Source organism: Xyrauchen texanus, chromosome 1 (assembly GCF_025860055.1).
Source record: "Xyrauchen texanus isolate HMW12.3.18 chromosome 1, RBS_HiC_50CHRs, whole genome shotgun sequence".
Classification (NCBI taxonomy): domain Eukaryota; kingdom Metazoa; phylum Chordata; class Actinopteri; order Cypriniformes; family Catostomidae; genus Xyrauchen; species Xyrauchen texanus.
In genome coordinates, this window is record NC_068276.1 from 29,625,301 (window position 1) to 29,646,882 (window position 21,582).

A 21,582-nucleotide genomic window follows, 5' to 3' on the forward strand; every position below is an offset into this window, starting at 1 on the left:
CACGGCAACCGAGGCCTTTTAGGAACCTGACGATTAAGTCGTGCTTACCAAGAGACTTGCCGTCTACCGTGGCCGTCGAACACGAACCGTAGGAAGGGTCGATGTCGAGGGCGAATTGAGACATGGAAGTGCGTCCTTCAGGTCTACCGCTGCGAACCAATCTAGATGCCGGATGCCAGATAGAATTTCTGTAAGGTCGTAAGCCGCCGCCTTTCTTGGGTACAACAAAGTAAGGGCTGTAGAAACCCTTCTTCGTTTCGGTTGGAGGGACAGGCTCTATCGCGTCCTTTAATAGAAGGGAGGCGATTTCTTCGCGCAGGGAATGGGCATGTTGGCCGTGTACTGCAGAAAAATGTACGCCCACGGGGCGGAGACCTGGCAAACTGAATTGCGTAACTGAGTCGAATGGTCCGGTGCAGCCAGCATGACGGGTTGGGCAGTGAAAGCCACGCCTCTAAGCTCCGTGCTAGGGGCACCAAGGGGACGAGTCTTTTGGACGTACCCGGCGGGGCTTTGCAGCGGTGCGGAACAGGTAACATGGCGTCGGGAGGCAACGTGGCGTCCCGAGGCTCTGGTGCTGAGAATAAACTCAAAGCACTTACCTTGCTCCGCGCACCCGGCAGGGGGCGGGTTCGTGACTGAGGAGGAGGTCTGATGCTGGCGTTCTCTGGACTCGTCTGAACCGGCCGGCTGGGGAACAGTCGTGAGGCTGAAGGCGGGGACACCGTGTCCATGGAGCCAGGACTGTTGAGGCCTGAAAGCAGAGTGCCGTGAGAACGGCATTTGCGGGCCATGTGCCCCAGAGACAAAGGAAATAGCTCTTTTATTGAGAATTTGGGTACCGCAGCCCCTGTTAAGGTGTGCGGCAAATGAAAAAACAAAGGATTCTCCTCCCGGCCCTCCACCGGGGGACGGAGCGGTCTTACCACCTCCGGAGCTAACATCTTGGGCTCTGGGTGTGTTGTCTCAGGAGCGCCTGGGAGCCTTCCGGGTCCTCGAGGGGGTCCGTGAGACAGGGGGCGTGCGCTTCCCGCGGTTTGCTCGACACTGGGGCTGAGAGCTGGGCCCAGGTTGAGGCGGAGCAGGAGCTTGTCTTCTGGCCGCGGGAGGACGCCCTCGGCCAGCAGACGGGGCATGGGCCGTGGCAGCAGGCTTGTGGAGAGGCACGATGTGAGAGATGGCCTCCGTCTACTTCTTTACCGTGGAGAACTGCTGGGCAAAGTCCTCGACGGTGTCGCCGAAGAGGCCAAACTGGGAGACAGGGGCGTTGAGGAAGCAAGTCTTGTCAGATTCACGCATCTCGACCATGTTCAGACACAGTTGACGTTCCTGGACCACTAGCGTGGCCATCGCCTGCCCGAGCGCTTGTGCTGCGACCTTCGTCGCTCTCAGAGCGAGGTCGGTCGCTGAGCGCAGTTCCTGCAGCGTGTTGGGATCAGGGCCACCCCCGTGCATGTTGCGTAGTGCCTTGGCTTGGTGGACCTGCATGAGAGCCATGGCATGCAGGGCGGAAGCGGCGCGTCCGGTGGCGCTGTAGGCCTTCGCTGTCAGCGAGGAGGTTGCTCTACAGGTCCAGGAAGGGAGTACGGGGTGACCTCGCCAGGTGGTAGGGGTTCCGGGGCATAGATGGATTGCAACCGCCCTATCCACCTGAGGAATTGCCGCGTACCCGTGGCACGCTCCGCCGTCGAGGGTGGCGAGGGCGGACGAGCCTGTGGTGGTGTGACGAGTGGAGAGGGGTGCTCTCCACGAAGACGTCAGCTCATCATGCACTTCCGGGAAAAACGGAACCGGGGGGGGGGGTGTTTGAGGCTGTGAGCGGCGCCCAGACACCAGGAACCAGTCGTCCAGCCGTGATGGTTGTGGGGAGGATGGAGGGTTCCAATCCAAACCCACGCTGTTGGCTGCCCGGGTAAGCATGTCGCTCATCTGTGCGTCGGCCTCAGCCTGGGCGTGCAGGCCCGAAAGCGGCAGCCCATGGGAGTCCTCAGCATCAGATACCACGCCCTCCGATGCCGCGGCGAGCTCATCTGCTTCCATCGCAAGAGGGTGGGCAGACTGGCTGTGAGGTGAGTCGCCGCCGCCTCGAGCACGGACGGGAAGCAAGCCGCGACCGCAATGTTGTCATGGTCATGTTCTCGCAGTGAGAACATGAACCATCCACAAACGCAGCCTCGGTGTGATCGCTACCCAGACACACGAGACAACGCCTGTGGCTGTCTGAAGCGGACAGCACTCTACCGCATCCAGAAAAAACACTTTTTTTCTCTTTATAAAGACGCGTCCTTAAAAGGACGTTCAACGCCGCTGGGATTTGCTCTTTTAGAGGAAATTACTCTTTTAAATAAAATCACTCTTTTATGAAAAAAACTCATGAGAGATCTTTGATCTGCGCTGTCGAAGCGCCCAGGGGCAGGAAGTGCACAGCCGTGCAACAGGAGAAAGCCACTGTTGTGCGCTATAGAATCCAACAGCATGCAGCAGAGGGATAGCAGGGACTCCGTGTGTACATGCAGCAGTTGCAGACACGACCATCAGCTCCGAAGAAATTTTATGAATGAACTCCCGTATTTGCGCCGCTATACCCGTATGTCCGGGGGCGGGACATGCAAATACTGGTTGCTAAATCTCATTGGCCTTTTTTCATAGTTCAGAGGTGAATATCGGCGCTCAAGAGAGACCCCTAGTGTCGCTTCTCTGACACAACGTGGAGAGAGCGACAGAAGGGGAACAGTAGAGCATCTTGTTAGTTGCATTTGAAGCAAAGAGAAAGGACATGATGGAAGAAATGAAATGATTAGGACCAACAGGAACAGAGGTAAAGAGTATACTGGAGTGTGGTGGTAGTGGACAAGGCAGAAGATGCTTTGCAACTTTATAATAAGAACAGGAGTGTTAGGAAAATATGACATAGTGGACATTACAGGAGTTAAATAACTGCAGAAGATGGCAGACGTGCAACATTTAGGATGCAAGCTGTCGTTAAAGCCCAAAGAAGAAGTCTGCTGCTGCAGTGCTCCTCAACTGAACTCAGTAACGACTGGATAGCAGGGTCAAGCCGGAGTAAAAACTGGAGGAATTTCAGCTGGGTAAGACAAAATAGTTTTACGTTTATTGCTGTATTTCTGCGTTTGGCGCTGATTTTGGTAAGGCACGCAACTTTGTATAGAGGCAGTTTTCTTGCAGCGCTGTTTTTAAAGAAAATATTAACGCAACAACGTAGCATTTTGAAAGGTTTTGTGAGTTTATGTCGTATACACATTGTATGTAAAGTCACAAATAAATGACATATCCAACGCTATTGGTTTGCAATCTGGCCCTTTTGCTGTTTTTATTAATTTTGCAAAGTGGCAGGGCAGGAGTTAAACTACTTTTTAAGCCCTGCGGTCTGGAATTTGTCAGGAAACTTTACGCTCCCTCATCTCTGCTCAAACATGCAGGTCCCACAGACAGTGATTGTTTGCCAATTAGCCTAATGATTGTACAGCATTTTATTCGTTTGTAACAGACTATCACTGGGAAATCATTTAAACGCAAACTACGTTAGTTTTAATAGTTGGCACTTAAATTACAAATTATAGGCTAATAATTGAAGTAACTGTTAAACTGTTTGCTATGTTGTATTATTTACGTATGTGCAATAAAGACAATGTTAGCTCTTTTATTTAGGTCTTTGCTCAAAAATTTTTAAAGTTCTGGCAACCCCCTGTGGCAAACTTGCTACAGATTTGCCGCTCATTATTTTCCCATGGAAATTAGCTGGCAAACTCTTCATTGTTGCAACAGGTTTGCCAGGTTGACAAAGGTTTGCTGCAGGTCCACCACTACCAGCGAAGAGCTGAAAAATTATGTCAATCAATTTCGGCAAATCGCAACTAATTTTCATATGAAAATAATGAGTGGCTAATTTGCAGGAAGATTGCCAGAACTCTAGATTTTTGTAAGGTTTAGTTTATCTATGAAGACGAGCTGCAGGAGTGTCGCTGATACAGCTGTACTGATTTGGCCTAATTATTAGGCCTTGGAACAGATTGTGTGACTCTTGTGATCTTATTTGTTAGAACAAGCTATCATCTTTCCATTTAAATGGAAATGATGTCCCCTGTGTTGGCACTGAGGAGCTAAAAGGTATGTTTTGTGTTGTGTATGCAGTGACTGACTGTCTGAATGTATGATTATTATGTGGTCTTGAATAGGGATGGACATTTTGAATAAGTTTGTAGTTATAAAAACAACCATTTAAAGTCTTCTGAAGAGATACACTTGATTTAAATAATGACAGACTTGTCTGTTTGGATGAACTATTACTTTAACAATGCCATGCATCCACAGCTTCAGTCAATGTAAAATGTAGGTGAGAGAAGCAGTTTCATTGTTGCCCACAGCAGGTAAAGGCACAAAGGAAAATCAAATTGCAATATTGGTGTTTTTACTAGTCGAATAGTTAATGCTAAACGGGTACCTGATGAATCAATTACTCGTAAACATTCTTAACCAGGGGTCCGGGGGTCCTTAGCAATCTTCCACGGTGGCAGTCTGATTGGGGGGTCCAGTTGAGTTGGTCCATTTTATTTTTGAGCTGGTAGTACCAAGTACCAAACCTTATTCAAATGAATTGCTCAACTAATCTTTTTCAACCTCATGAAATTTTGTTTGAAGGCTCCTTTCTTCCTTGCAGAACCCTACATGTTCCTCCCAAGTTCTTGGTGGAGGTCTGAGCTGATGAATGCCAGACTCAAGTGGCTCATTTGGGCATTTGCCATGCTTGTTGTTGGCGCTGCCCTACTGGTTGTCACCTCCACCCCATCCTTCGGTGGGAAGATGATGGCTCAGACTGCTGTAGCCCAGACAAAGACTGCAGCTGCAGGGCCTGGCCCATGGAGCGCTAAGGACCTTCTAGATCTCTGGTACCTTGATGAGCTGTTCTCCATAGACAACATAGATGTTTGGTTCTGCTCCCTCTTTGGATCGTTTGCCATCGGGCTCAGTGGCATATTTCCAATCTTAGTGATACCCATTGAAGCTGGGACAACCTTGAAAACTGAGGGTAAGTCATACTTGTCCCAGCATACTTGTGGTTGTAGTGTGACCCTGCTTGTTTTGTAACAGTTGGTCTAGGATCAGGTTAACAAGTAACATTGTGTTACGATTGAATCTGATACAAATACAGTGAATCATACTCCTATTCATGGTAGTATCACAGTACAGGCTAATAGCAGGGATCAGTCATTTTTTTTGTCTTTTCTTTGTTCTTTAGAAGTGGCGGAAATACTGTTAGTCTTTTTTTTCCCCCTTGTAGGTCATCCATGACTGGATTGCTCAAGAAACACTTTTTTATTTAAGGGGATGGCATGTGAGCAGAATGGAAAATCTGAGATGATTGTTGACATGTTCACTTCTGGTCACACATCAGGCCTAGTGTGACAACAGACATGTGTTTGTTATTCATACAAGCTGGAGAGAACATGCTTTGAGAGAAATGCAGGTCTTTCTACAGCTTCCTGTTTATTATATCCCCCTGAGGGCAGAGGATGAAACTTTTTAATCGCTACAGACTCAAAATCTTGCCTTCATGCACTTGAATCCATGGAGAATGATCTCCCCATTATCATAAACATCCTGACTAAAATACATTGATTACAGAAGAAGAACTTCAACATTGTCCTCTGTTGGGTGCCGGGACATATTGGTCTTGCAGGAAATGGAAAAAGCAGATACAGCTCCAAAAGGGGCATTAAACTTGGAGATCTCAGAATGTCTGATACCACCCTCTGACCTCAGGCCATTAATAAACTCACATATCACCAATAAGTGGTAATCAGAATGGAATGAGTGTGACCGCAATCAATTATTCGAAATAAACCCCAGGATCCAAAGAAATTACACTCAAAATGTTTAATCTAGGCATGACCAAATGGTGTTTACCAGATGACGACTGGGCCATTCATGACTAACTCATGCGTTTTTACTGACTGGTGAAGATCATCCCATATGTATACCTTGCCAAACCCCTATGACCATCAAGCACATTCTGCTGAATTGTAAAACTTTTAGAACTATCAGAAAATGCTTTTATACAGAGACTTGTTTAATAGATATTTTTTTTAAAGTATCATCTGAACAGATTTTACAGTTCTTATCTTGTATAAACTTAAAGTGTCTTATCAAATATTGCAAATATGTATTGACGAACCCTTGTTTGCCATGTGAATAGCCTAGTTGCTGACATGGCATTAAAACTTAATAAATAATAAAATCCCCCTGAGTGACTGCTGTGTGCATTTTCCATTTCCGTTTGGATTTGTAACTAGTAGCACCTAATAAAAAAAATCGCACACACACAAAAAAATATGTTTTTGAGACTTTATAGACATTACAGCTGATTTTCTATAAAGCTGAATTAATAAGTCATGGCCAGTATTATCAAATCACTGCCAACCATGCTAAAATAAAATTTGGCATTATTAAATTCTGAATCTTTGTTATGATTACCATTGTCCCATGTCTGCCAAACATGTTGAGTGGTCCTAACATCATTTTAGGAGTAAATGCACTTTGCTGCATAGAAAGCTATAGGATGCACTCCTATTGTATTCCTGCATTCTCTTCAAACTTCAACATTAGGCATGATCAAGTTGTTCACTAGGTGCCATCTGGGTTATTCAAGACTCATGCATGGGTTTTTGTTGATTGGTGAATATCCCCTATTAAGCCTTCCTGTCAAACCCCTTTGACTATCAAACACATCCTACTGAACTGTATCACCTTTGAAACTATCAGACAATTATTTTATTCAGAGACATCTTAATGGAAATATTTAGAAAGCTATCGCCTGAATGTATATTCAAATGATCTTGTATTAATCTCAATTGTCTTATATAGCTTTGTAAATGGTATATATTTGTTGTTTACCCTGTGCTTGCTCTGATATGGTGTGAAAATTAAACAACCAAACAGGTTTCTTACCAGAGGCAACCTTTGTTGGCGCTGTGCCCATAGATACTGAAGTCGATATCATGGTGTTTGGTCACGTGACTCCATGCGTCAGAAGTTTAGCCCTTAAATGACTCCTTAGAGTGTCCTGAACAGTATTAAATTAATTTAAATGATGTGTTGGGCATGCAAATTCAAAATAGCAATCCTTGCATGAGGCCACGGGGTCGCCAAGGTTAAGGCAGGCTGTTGGGGCACTTCCTCCTTTTACGTCAAGTTCTCAGTGGGACTGTCCCTTTACCACTTTTGCCCAGTTCTCCTGTTGGAATGCCTTTCCAGCTTTGAGTAATTTACCAGACACAGATAAAGCAAATTTAAAGTAGGGATGGTCATTTTCAATTATTCTTTTGGGAAACGCAGCCCTGACTAACGAGCTGACAAAGTCTACGGTAACTCAGATAACCACTCGAAATCAGCCCTTTTATTGCCAAAAGAAGTTCCTCTCTTTTCTCAAATCGCTGTGACCAGATTGTTTACACTCGCTGTCATATTGGTCACTCCAGGCTGACACAAGTTAATATTAGAAGATTCACCAACATGTACCTTCTGCCAGAATCCATTATCCCTGAAACATGTTTTATTAGACTGTAGCTACTGCTCTTAAGAAACCTTTTTTTTTTGTTCAGTCAGCCCTCTGGAAGAAATGTTCAACAAAATCAAACCAAATGCAATTTTAGAGTTTTTATGATTTTTTTTTTTACTTTTGTAGAATTGCTTACACATTTCTCTCTATGGAAATAGCCATAGAAGCTAGCATGCTGTTAAAACAAAAAAACAGATAACCACTCTGTACAATTGTAGTGAGCAGAATAGCATCTCAGAATGCATAACACGTCGAACCTTGAGGCGGATGGGCTACAACAGCAGAAGACCACGTCTAGCACTATATTAGGATCATAGTGTTCCTAATAAAGTGCTCTGTGAGTGTATATTTTGTTTTATTGAAAAAGGTTACCAAGAATGGTTTCAAAATAAGATAACTTCAACAAACTATGCTTTTGCAGTCAGCTGGAGGAACATTATAGTTGGCAGATACAGTCAACCCAAAAATGAAAATGTTCTCCTCATTTACTCACCCTTACATTATGCCACCTCAGATGTGTGTGACTTACTTTCTTCTGCAGAACACAAATTAAGATTTTTATAAAAATGTCTCCGCTCTTTTTGTCCATACAATGTAAGTGAATGGGTGCCAAAATTATGAAGCTCCAAACATCACATAAGTCAGCATAAAAGTAATTCACAGGACTCCGGTGGTTAAATCAATATCTTCAGAAGAGATTTGATAGGTGTGGGTGAGAAATAGATAAATATTTATGTCCAATTTTAGTATAAATGTTCCTCCCTGCTCAGTCAGTTTAACTTTAACATTCTTCTTGTGTTTTTGGTGATTAACATTCTTCATGCAAAAATGTACATTATATTGATATGTTTCTCACCCACACCTATTATATTGCTTTAGAAAAATATGGATTTAACCACTGGAGTCATATGAATTACATTTTATACTGCCTTTGTTAATTTTGGAGCTTCAAAATGTAGGCACCCATTCACTTGCATTTTATGGACTTACATATCTGAAATATTCTAAAATCTTCATTTGTGTTCTGCAGAAGAAAGAAGATCATACCCTCATTCTATACCAGATGTGTGAGTAAATAATTAGATAATTAAAATTTTTGGGTGAACTCTCCCTATAACTTAACTGTGCTAGAATCTACAGTGTTTGATGTACATATGAGACACAAGGGCCATTAGCAGAAAGTCAGGAGTCCCTGATAATTCTGACCTATGTATTTGCTCATAGTTTTCTTACAATGGAAACATGAATAATAGTCATTTTATTTGTCAATTGCATTGTGGACATGGAGAAACAAATTCAGTTTAAACGACAAAGATAAACATGAACTATATTGTCCACTGTGTTTAAGTATTTATATGATAAAGGAATCTTGTAGAGAGAATAGCCTCAAATAACTTAAAAAAATACTTAGTTTTCTTTCTGTGTGAACATGTTTGACCTATGAAAGAATTTGTTGAGCAACCATATATAAATCTCCACCTGTTATGACTTGTCTAAATAACTCTTCGTGTAGTGGATGTTCAAGAACCAACAGAATTGCATTGGGAAAGTGTGCACTAAAATTATATTGTTCACAGTTCGCTCTCTAAAGACCTTTCCAGAGGTCAGTGCTGCTCACTGAAACCTTTGTCTAGGATGATCTCAGTCATGCAGAAATTTATCAGAGTCTGGCAGTGGATCCCAGTCAGGAAGTTGACTGGCTTAAGATGATGTCTGCTTTAACTTACAAATGTAGGGCACCATGGGCAGGAGAGTTAGACTGTTAGCTGGAATTATGGTCAGTTAAAGTGTGACCTGTCCCATTGAGGCTCAGACTCACTACATGCTTTTCAAAGCAGTGGTGGATAATGACATTACTAGATATTTTAGTGCTGTTACATTACCACAAACTTAATGTAGCACTTTATGGTTGCAATATTCAATTGTTAAAGTCATGAAACTTGAGAAACTGGGATTAATGAAAAACAATGACCTGCTAAAAAGAGGATTCATATTCAAAAGTTTTGAAACACTCATTCTTTGTTTTATTTATTTAAATTTTTTCACATTTTAGAATAATATTAGTCATCAAAACTATGGAATAACATAAATGGAACTATAGGAATTATGTTGTGACTAAACAAAATCCAAAATAAATAAAAACTGTGTTCTATTTTAGCATCTTCAAAGTAGACACCCTTTGCCTAGAATTTGCAGACATGTACTCTTGACATTTTCTCAACCATCTTCTTTAGGTATCACCCAGGCTGCTTTTCGTTATTATTTGGTCCATGTCATCAATTTCAAAAACGTAATTTTATTTAAATACAATTTTAGTTTGTAATTAAATTAAGGTGGCACAATTATATTTGTCTACACAACAAATTTCAAACATTTAAGCATACACCTTCAGATCAAAAGATTTTTAAGAACTTGAGAAACATTTCAGTCAAGTGTTTCAAAATTTTGACTGGTAGTGTATATGAAGGTTTCTACATCTGATGCATTTGCACAATTTGCTCAACACAAGATCTTCCAAATGTTGCATGTCAAGCATGATCTTGTTAATCTGTGAATTTATGCTAATGCTCTTGCTCTATTTACAGCTGGGTGTCAGAAGCTGAAGATGCTGCTGAGTTTTGCTATTGGTGGTCTCCTAGGCGACGTGTTCCTCCACCTCCTGCCTGAAGCCTGGGCTTACACTTACAGTCCTGGTAATATATCTCGCATTATATATAACATGTGCTGCTATTCATGCATTATTCATAATCTGCAGTGTGTGATTTTGCAATTCATCTGTGCTTGTTCTGTCCCTGTCAAATATGTAGAATGAAACTGTCAGATTGAGTAAATTACCTCCATGAATGATTAAAGTCACCTTGACAACGGTTTACTAGACATTCTCTTCTGTAATCTGAAGTATTTGTGTGAAACAGAAAATACATTGAGAAACTGTAAGGGAACTAAAAAAAAGTGAAGCCTCATTTGATGGCAATTACAGTTGATAACAAAATGTAACTGAACAGGGCTGCTTTTCTCTAACATTTGATCTTCGGTCTTACGAGCATTGTTGACGTGCAAATTTACAACGTTCTTTCCTTTCCGTGTGCGTTTCCCAAAGCTGCACTTTGCAGCAACACACTTTTAGTGCTTTTTAAGAGTCGCTGTCCCTGTGTGAGTGCGAAATGTGATAGTATAGTTTCGTTCTTCCTTGTAATTTTATTATAGCTTGGCACGTTACTTTATGTTGTTTAATGTTTAAAGTTATACACTTAAACTTTCAAAGTAATTAAGTCCGTAATACAACATTTTGTAATTATTTTGTGCAGGACAATCTTGTGTAACTATTATAAAGCAAGTGCCCCAGTAACAACGTGTTGCCACATGATCTGTCAAATTTCTATAGACTTCTGACTACCTCTGCCAAGGTAGATTGGTCGGTACATTATTTTTAAGTCCGGGCTTTGCTAGGTTTGTTTGTTTTTTCACTTTTTATATTGATTTCTTTATATTAGAAAAATAAAAATGATCTTCTCTTTTTTTCTGTGTCTGCTTGTTTGGTTTTGAATGCTGAATAGATGGGTCCCACAGACACTACCATATGCAGGGCTTGTGGGTGATCGTTGGTCTGCTGTCCTTCCTGATCTTGGAGAAGATGCTCCCTGATGAAGACAGCAATTCAGAAAGCAAAGCTGTCCACCAAAGTACCAAAGTAAGTTTTGAATGTGCTTTTGCCCTCTGCCTACAGTGTAAGGCACAGGTGATATTCCATACCATGAATGTGACTAAATCTACCATGTTATTAGGGATCTCATTGGTAAAGTTGGTTTAATCAAAGTCCATTCATTTCATAACCCCCACATCTTCAGCTCATTCAGCTACTTTTTAGCCTTTAATGCAGTTTAAACTGTAATATTGGCATATGTTTCTTATTTCAGCACTGTTTGAGTGCATATCATCCCACCTGAGTGAAACACAGCATCTCTGAACCTCATGGTGGAGCCAAAGTGATGCTGTATATAGTTGAATTATTCACTCAAAAGAATCACAGTCAGTTACTTTGTCATTAAACTGCCACACTGTCAAATGCTCTTTTTGCAGTGAGGAGGAAGTTAAGTTCTGAAACTTAATCTTTTTAATAGTAGTTACATCTTCTGTCAAAACATTATGGAAAATTGTATTCCTCTCTTTTTTCTCTCTCTCTTTCTCTCTCTCTAAAGGACAAGCATGAGTCTGAGTTTCTTTACAGCTCTAATTCTAACCAACATTAGCTGTCACTAGATGGTTTTATTATTGTTTAAACCTGTAGATTAAAACTAATTATGTTTTGGTGAACATGCAGAGGAAATGGTCTTGACCGAATAATTTATGTTGTTGCAATATTGTAAAGGCACACAAGTCATGCAGCTTGAAACACTGTTTGTCAGATGCATATACAAAACACTACGACTCACTATTCAAATACCTTTCCTGGCATTTAAGAGGAACTCTAAACCCCTGTATTGTGGGCCCCTTTCAGTATAATGCAGTCCAAGACTCTCACACTCAGCAACTTGTTCCACTTGTCAAACTCAATTCTGAGGAAAATACAAGTTTGTGAGCACCCATGTCTGTGTCTTTTGCATTGCCTATGGGAGACCTGGGAGTATGATTAATACCCCCAGCTCTGTTTGGGTAGCTAGAAATAGTATCTAGCAGAAAGCAGCTGCCACCAGCATTCCTTCTGCAGACAGACAAGCCACAGAAGTCAGCCAAGGTGCTCACAAACCACAGCTGAGAGACCTTACAGTCTGTGGGCTAGAACAGGGAAACGTCTGTTCTTTTATTTTAGACAATCAAAAATGAGACTCCAATGCTACAGAGAATGATTCTTTTCACACAGTCTGCTTTTTTCAGCAATTTTTGGCTTGGAAAATATTGTGACACAGGCCCTATTTTCTGTTATAATTTTTTTCTGTGGAAAGTATTTCTGGAATTTAGAGGCAGAAATACTGAATGTGAAGTTCTGAATGAGTTGGAGAAATAAAACTCCCATGCTTTTTCCAGCTTAGATTTTATGTCGTTTGTGGGATCTAATGCTCTTTTTAGAAACTTGGCTTAAATCATTTTTCATTACAACCATAAACGTGGGTCACCATAAAGATATTTAGAAATATATTTCAGCTATGTAGGTCCATACATTGCAAGTGAATGTGTCCAAAAATTTGAAGCTCCAAGTATGCTTAAAAGTATCATTAAAGTATTCCATAAAACTCCAGTGATTAAATCCATGTCTTCAGAAGCAATTTTATAGGAGTGGGTAAGAAACAGATCAGTAATTATGTCCTTTTTTTACTACCAATCTATACTTTCACTTTCTCATTCTTCTTTTGTTTTTGGCAATTTGCATTCTTCATGCATATTGCCACCTACTGGGCATGGAGGAGAATAATTGGACTTTAAATATTGATCTGTTTTACACCAACACCTATCGTATCACTTCTGAAGATTTAAGCACTGGAGTCATATGGATTACTTTTATGTTGCCTTTATGTGCTTTTTGAAGCTTCAACATTTTGTACCCATTTACTTGCATTGTGAGGACTTACAGAGCTGAGACATTCTTCTAAAAATGTTTGTGTTCTGCTGAAGAAAGAAAGTCATACACATCTGAGAGGCATGAGGGTGAGGAAATGATGAGAGAATTTTCATTTTTGGGTGAACTATTACTGTAACTTTGCATATTTGTCTGCTGATGAGTGAGACTGTCAGTGAGATTTAACAGTCAACTGTGGCTCTTGTATCTTGTATCTGTGCTATGTAGTGTACCCATATTTGTTAGGATGGTTTATTTACTGTTCTTCTCCTTGACTCCCAGTCCTCTTGTACAGATTTAAGCAGCGAGTTTTCTGTGTCCCCACAAACAAATGGCATCTGCTCAAACAACAACTCTGACTGCAAGCCAAAGACTGACATCAGCCATTACACGGAGCCAAAGAAAATAAAGGTAAGATGGAGCATGCACTAATCATGCCAATGTTTAGATGAGCACAGTAGAAGACCTCTGTTATCATTAGAGACAAGTACATAATAATCTGGGATACAACATTCGTAATTTCAGTGCGAACAAGCATGCAATTTTAACATTTGTAATCTAAGATGGAAATGGTAATGAGTAGGATCTAATTAAAGTGGATTCCATAGATCTTTTATTTTACTTGTTTTCTCCCATTTCTATGTATTTAATTTGTTTCTTCTTCAGACGATTGTTTATCTAAACCTTCTCGCTAACTGCATTGATAACTTTACTCATGGCCTGGCAGTGGCTGGAAGCTTCCTAGTTAGCCGAAAGGTAAGCACAAGCAAAGGTCATACCTCATCAAATGATACAGACTTAATTTGTACTGCTACACAGTGTATATATTTAATTCATACACCGTGGTGGCTAAAAGTTTGGAATAATGTTCAGATTTAGCTGTTTTGGAAGGAAATTGGTACTTTAATTCACCAAAGTAACAAAAACTGATCACAAAGTATAGTCGGGACTGATGTAAAAAACAGCACCATCACTATTTGAAAGTAATTTTTTATCAAATCTAGACAGGCCCCATTTCCAGCAGCCATCACTCCAACAACTTATCCTTGAGTAATCATGATAAATTGCTAATTTGGTGCTAGAAAATCACTTTCCATTATATCAAATACAATTGAAAGCTATTTGGTTCATTAAATGAAGCTTAACATTGTCTTTGTGTTTGAGTTGCCACATTATGCAATAGACTGGCATGTCTTAACAACAATATTAGGTCAAAAATTACAAAAAAGAAACCGCTTTCTCTAGACACTCATCAGTCAATAGTTGTTTTGAGGAATGAAGGCTATACAGTGCTTGAAAATGCCAAAAAAGTTTTCATACAAAGGTGTTCACTACAGTCTTCAAAGACAAATGAAAACTGGCTCTAACAAGGACAGAAAGAGATGTGAAAGACCAGATGTTCAACTAAACAAGAGGATAAGTACATCAGAGTCTCTAGTTTGAGAAATAGACGCCTCACATGTCCTCAGCTGACAGCTTCATTGAATTCTACCTGCTCAACACCAGTTTCATGTACAACAGTAAAGAGAAGACTCAGGGGTGCAGCCTTATGGGAATAATTGCAAAGCCACTTTTGAAACAGAAAACAAAAAGAAAAGGCTTTCTCTATAAACTCATCAGTCAATCATTGTTTTGAGGAATGAAGGCTATACAATGCTTGAAATTGCCAAACAAAATGAAGATTTAATTCAAAGGTGTACACTACAAACTTCAAACACAAAGGACAACTGACTCTAACAAGGACAGAAAGAGATGTGAAAGACCAGATGTACTAAACAAGAGGATAAATACATCAGAGTCTCTAGTTTGAGAAATAGACGCCTCACATGTCCTCAGCTGACAGCTTCATTGAATTCTACCTGTTCAACACCAGTTTCATGTACAACAGTAAAGAGAAGACTCAGGGGTGCAGGCCTTATGGGAAGAATTGCAAAGAAAAAGCCTCTTTTGAAACAGAAAAATGAAAAGAAAAGGTGAGAGTGGGCAAAGAAACACCGACATTGGACATGATAATTGGAAAAGAGTGTTATGGATCTTAACCCCATTGAGCTTTTGTGGGATCTGCTAGACTGTGAGAAGTGCCTGACAAGACATCCACATCTCTGGCAAGTGTTACAGGAAGTGTGGGGTGAAATGTCACCTGAGTATCTGGACAAACTGACAGCTGGAATGCCAAGAAGCTGCCATTGCTGCACGTGGAGGATTTTTTGATGGGAACTCTTTCAAGTAGATTAAGTTCTGAACAATTATTTTCAAATTGCAGTTTTTCAAATGTTTAACTTTATTTTGTTCCTGACTATACATCAGTGATCAGTTGAATGCCACTTTCCATAAGAGCAAAATCTGTACATTATTCCAAACTTTTGGCTGCCTGTGTGTGCGTTTTATTTATATATATATATATATATTATTCTTTTTTTTCATATTGAAAGATAACTATGTATAATTATTTCATCATTCCATGTTGAATTATTGTTATATGAGGGGTTTTCTCAGCAAATATTTGTATATGCGATTAAATGTGATTAATCACGATTAATTAATTGGAACATCATGTAATTAATTTGAATACAAATTTTAATCGATTGACAGCCCATATATATATTCTGATAATTAAAATGCATTACATTCTTGTGGCAGATGAGTAAATCATTGATAAGACGATACAAAAAGCGGCTTTAGAATACAATGTATTGTTTACTACCATATTATGAAACATAAGCCAATCATTGGCACACAGTTCACAGCAATCCATTACACAAGTGAATTTGTCAATCAGTTCGAGATTTATTATGAGAGCTTGTTTAAGGACCCGTCAACGTACACCTGGTCAGACATGCTTGTGTAGCGTCTCTGGTGCGTTGTCATAAACATAACATTTTAGGTCACTGTGTCAAGTTAAATATAGTTTAATACTTGGAACACATCTTGAGATGGATCTTGAGTTCGAATTTGCGCACCAAGTGTTTTGAACGCAAGAACGTAATGCATGTTTGTGGTGTTTTGTCTGCTGGATGGTTGTTTTATTCACTGTATAAACTGTGCGTTTCACATACTGCCCTCTGGAGTAAACGGGTGGTACTATAAGCTTGCATTTCTCAGGAATCTTCCTTATTATGGTCCAGAGGCATTGCGATTAATTACGTAAACAATTTTGAACGCATGATTTTTAAGCAAATTAATCGCACTTAATTAACATGTTAAATCGACAGCAGAAATATATATATATATATATATATATATTACACACCGATCAGCCAAAACATTAAAACCACCAGCCTAATATTGTGTAGGTCCCCCTCGTGCCACCAAAACATCGCCAAACCGCATCTCAGAGTAGCTTTCTGAGATGCTATTCTTCTCACCACAATTGAGTGGTTATCTGAGGTAACGTTGAAGAGAGAGGTCAACAGAGAATGGCCAGACTGGTTCGAGATGACAGAAACTCAGATTAGGCTGTCTTTTCTCCTTTATTAAAATTGTCAAGTGCCCCACAACACTACAGTGACATGTTTCTTTTTTTTTTTGGTCACATATAGGAGTTTGTGTAAGTGCAAAAAAAGTATTTGCCGACTTTTAGGTGTTAAAATTAAAACACTTAAATGTTATTCCAGATAGTAAGAATTCCATTGCTAAAAGAGATCTAGTGATGTTCCTATAATGTGTCATTATATTTATAGTGCAGCAGTATTTATATGGGTTTCTGAAGTTGAAGCCCAGGTGGAGAAGCATAAGGCTCTCTCAGCATGTGTGGGGTGGGACTTTGAGAGGAAATGGTCTGGATGCAATAGAAACCACCATGCTTACACATACAATCACACTTATACACATAATCTCACTGGTCTGGACATGCATATTTGGCTGCAGAAATGCAACAGAGTGTATTAGTAGAGATTTGTGCCATTTTACTGTTTTCTCTACCTCTCCTGTAGCTTTTGTTGACATTTCAGTTAAACATATAGACCAAGTCAAACTTGGTCTGGATTTTGAAACCTAATGTGGTCTCACTGCCCTACCATAGATTATAGTAAACAGAGGTGTACTAAAATGTTAGTATATTCAGACTGAGAAGTTTACAGTGATTTGCAATAAAGCACTTTACCCTCCCTCGACAGGTTGGTTTCTTAACAACACTTGCTATTCTGCTTCATGAAATCCCTCATGAGGTATGTTTCTCATTCTCTTCCTCAAGTGCTCCTGAGTTACGAGTAGATAATTTATTCAAGTGATGCAAAACTAGACTGATTGAATGATTACTTACTCATTTAAAGATTTGCAGGTTTACTATACTTGCTGTCGAATATTCTCCCGACAGAAATTGTGCATCTTGTGTACTTTAAAAAGCACTGTACCACTTCCTGTTGCTATGCACATGTACTTCACTTCTGTCTTTATGAAAGTTGGGAGATTTTGCCATTCTGCTGCGTGCAGGATTTGATCGTTGGAAAGCCGCACGTTTGCAACTCTCTACAGCACTGGGAGGAGTGCTGGGCGCTTGCTTTGCTCTTTGCTTCCAAACACAACATGGGGCAGGTAAGACACCCCAGTCATCTTTGACTCGGACTATATTTTTGAGCTTTTCCTTTTTCATGAATAAGCTTTGGAAGCATCAGGTAGAGTGGGTTGGGAAATCAAAAAATACAATTACTAATGTTTTGCGCCAGTGCCAATTTTTCTAGCAAAAGTGTTTGACATTAATTTGCAAAAATAGCTGAATATTTTACTTTTAAACATATTGAGCCCTGTTGTGAGCACCTTATCAAATGTATTCTTCTCTATTCATTCTGCTTATCCCTCTCAATAGAGAATGCCACTACCTGGATCCTGCCCTTCACCTCAGGTGGCTTTCTCTACATTGCCTTGGTCAATGTAGTACCTGATCTGTTAGAAGAGACCAATCTAAGGTAATGTGTCCCCAATGTGTCACTCCTGAAGACTAACATTGCACAGTACATTTAACCATTAAACATGGCAATTGATACTCTAGTACAGGGGTCTTCAACAGGGGACCCGCGGTGGTACCGCAGGGGGTCTGCAAATTATTGCTTGATCCACCATTGGCATGTGTAATAGTCACTCACTACCACGCGAGTGACTGAGAGAGCGAGAGAGAAAGAGAAAGAAGTATAAATTTTAGTCTATCCACATGTTGAAGTCCTTGTGTGACTAAACAGTGCTAGTCAGTAGAATTGCGGAGCCTGGACAAACCCTTCACATGACCGCCACTCAATGCGCAACACACACATCAGGTTCAGCAGTGGAGGGTCGTGTGAGTAAAACATGTCTGCTTTGCATTGTTCGAACTGTGTGGTTGAGCAGATGACAGCCTACAGTTTTTTTTTTTTTTTTTTTTATTATTATTTATTTTTTTTTATTAGTTGCTTTTTGCTTTCAGAACAATGGCATACTTGCCTGGTGTAAATAAAAAGTTACCGCTGAGATTATCAGCTGGCATACACGGTCCTTAACGTTCCACACATACAAGATGGTGATTTTGTTTTCCTCATTACAAATTTTTACTCAATTAAATGAACTTGAAATGTATGTATGAAATCGATCACTCACATGAGATGAAGGCTCCATTTTAGTAACCTTTATAAAAAGTTGTTTTATTCTGCATGGACGGGGTCTGTCTGTTTGTATGTCTTTTTCTTTCTGTTTGGAGGAGATTTGGCACAGGGATTAACAGTGGAAATTAAAAATGTCAATTCGTGCACAGTTGTTGCAGATCCCTGCTGTCCCTGCTGAAAAGACCAGGTAAAACCAGCCTATGCTGGTTGGCTGGTTTAGCTGGTCGCCCAGCCTAGACAGACGGTCAGTTAGCTAGTTTCAGAGGGGGTTTGAACACTTTTTAGCAGGTCTTTTTGACAAGCTAAGACCAGCCTGACCAGCTAAAAAAGTCTCTCTACTCACAAAGGGGTCCTTGGCCTGAAAATGGGTGAATACATAAAGTACAACGGTTTTTCTTTTTTTTTCTACTTTGGATTACCCTTGTACGTTTTCTTTCATAATGTTTCATGTAAAATAACCTCATAAATGTAAGTATTAAATCAACATGATGTACATAATTGTGTCCAATGTTCCCACAGGAACTCCTTTCTGCAGGTTCTGCTGTTATTTTGTGGGATAGCAGTCATGGCTCTCCTCTCTATCATTATTGACTAGCCACAGGCGAACACTGCTTTTATTGAGAGACATTCATTCAGAATTACAGTGCCATCTATATTTCTGAAATATTTATGGACAATTCACTCCATTGTTTAAGCTTTAAATAATTACAGATATTTTTGTCACCCCAAAGACCATGTGAGGGAAGATCAATGAAAGACAATCAGAAGTGAACCCATGAGGCCTTACTGGCACAAGCTCCAATATATGGGAAAACCGGTTTGTACAAAAGGTGCTCAGAAATATCAACGGTGTTGCAATGGCAATAACAGTGGTTGCTCAAACAGATTTGCTTGTTGCTGCCATTATATGTGTGTATGTTAACATGCTTTGTATGGTTGACTTATGCTCAATATAAAGAACTTGTTACAGTTGGCAAAATATGTTTTGATAATCAGACAAAAGCCTCTACACTGTCAGTAGGTCACGTCTAAATATGTATAATTTGCTTGAATTACATATCAAATGAATGTGCCGCTTACACATGCTATTTTAAACCATTAATTGAGCACACTTAATCCTGTAATAAGATGTTCACAGAGGTCATGTCACAATACACAGGCTACATATACGTACATAGTAAGATTTTAATGGTCACCATTAATAAAGAAGATTATTGCCTTGCATGTGTAAAATGCACATAGAATACTTGATTTCCTCAAGCTGGGACACTAAGGTTTTTAGATGACTGCATATTTGTTTTGCACTTCCATCAGTGAACACACTCTTAACAGGCATTTTTTCTTGTATTATTCAACCATTTCTTTCTTTTCCTACAGTATTTAGTCTTTTTGTTATTGGTTATGTTGATAACCACTACATTGCTTGTTTTAGTGATTTTCTGTAGAGTTCATTGTGGTTCTATCATTGCAATTTAGTTTTGAGTGAATCAGATTAGACCTGACCAAAAAAGATAAGTGGATTCATAAGCAGACAGTTATTTTTCTAAACTGACGTTGGTGCCATTTCAAAATGGTTTTGTATATGAAATGAAAAGAATGTTCTGAATTCGTCACTTGGCAGGTCAGAGCAGTCTTGCTGGAATGTAAATATTTTAATAGAGATCATATTTATATTTATTCTGTTAAACATAAATGTTGAAAGAAAAATTTCTAACTTTAAAGTCCTCCCATTGTTATAGTTGAAATAAAGAAATGTAAATGTTTGATTTAAATGTCTAAATTTATTAAAGTCTGTTGTTTGTCTGAATATACAGTTGAAGTCAGAGGTTTACATACACCTTAGCCAAATTTATTTAATCTCACAATTTAGTTTACATACACTTTGTTAGTATTTGGTATCATTGCCTTTAAATTGTTTAACTTGGGTCAAACATTTTTGGTAACCTTCCACAAGCTTCTCACAATAAGTTGCTGGAATTTTGGCCCATTCCTCCAGACAGAACTGGTGTAACTGTGTCAGGTTTTTTGGACTCCTTGCTCGGACATGCTTTTTCAGTTCTGCCCACAAATCTTTTATCAGATTGAGGTCAGGGCTTTGTGATGGCCACTCCAATACCTTGACTTTTTGTCCTTAAGCCATTTTACTACAACATTGGAGGTATGCTTGGAAGAACAATTTGCAACCAAGCATTAACTTCATGGCTGATGATTTGAGATTTTGCTTTCAGTATATCCACATAATTTTCCTTCCTCATGATGCCATCTATTTTGTGAAGTGCACCAGTCCCTCTTGCAGCAAAGTACCCCCACAACATGATTCTGCCACCCCCATGCTTCATGGTAGGGATGGTGTTCTTAGGCTTGCAATCCTCACCCTTTTTCCTCCAAACATAACAATGGCATTCTGACCAAACAGTTAAATATTTGTTTCATTAGACCAGAGGACATTTCTCCAAAGATATATGTCCCCATATTCAGTTGCTAACTGTAGTCTGGTTTTTTAGACAGTTTTTGAGCAGTGGCTTCTTCCATGCTGAGTAGCCTTTCAGGTTATGTCAATATAGGACTTGTTTTACTGTGGATATAGATACTTGTCTACCTGTTTCCTCCAGCATCTTCACAAGGTCCTTTGTTGTAGTTCTGGGATGGATTTGCCCTTTTTGCACCAAACTACGTTCATCTCTAGGAGACCGAATGCATCCCCATGATGGCTGCATGGTCCCATGTTGTTTATACTTGTGTACGTTTGTTTGTACAGATGAATGTGGTACCTTCAGGCATTTGGAAAAGCACCCAAGAATAAACCAGACTTGTGGAGGTCCACAGTTTTTTTTCTGAGGTCTTGGCTGATTTATTTTCCCATTATGTGGGCCATGATCCCT

The 21,582-nt window shown here is 40.0% G+C and overlaps 1 protein-coding gene across 1 annotated transcript; it reads left to right on the plus strand.

Moving 5' to 3' along the window:
- Nucleotides 1–2,686: 2,686 nt before the first annotated feature.
- On the plus strand, nucleotides 2,687–20,423 carry LOC127649157 (zinc transporter ZIP13-like). Its single transcript, XM_052134130.1, has 9 exons — nucleotides 2,687–5,047; nucleotides 10,162–10,269; nucleotides 11,134–11,267; nucleotides 13,413–13,541; nucleotides 13,797–13,886; nucleotides 17,246–17,296; nucleotides 17,531–17,663; nucleotides 17,935–18,034; nucleotides 19,220–20,423. The coding sequence occupies exons 1-9, from the start codon at nucleotides 4,642–4,644 to the stop codon at nucleotides 19,293–19,295; spliced, it is 1,227 nt and encodes a 408-aa protein (XP_051990090.1). The 5' UTR covers nucleotides 2,687–4,641; the 3' UTR covers nucleotides 19,296–20,423.
- Nucleotides 20,424–21,582: the final 1,159 nt, after the last annotated feature.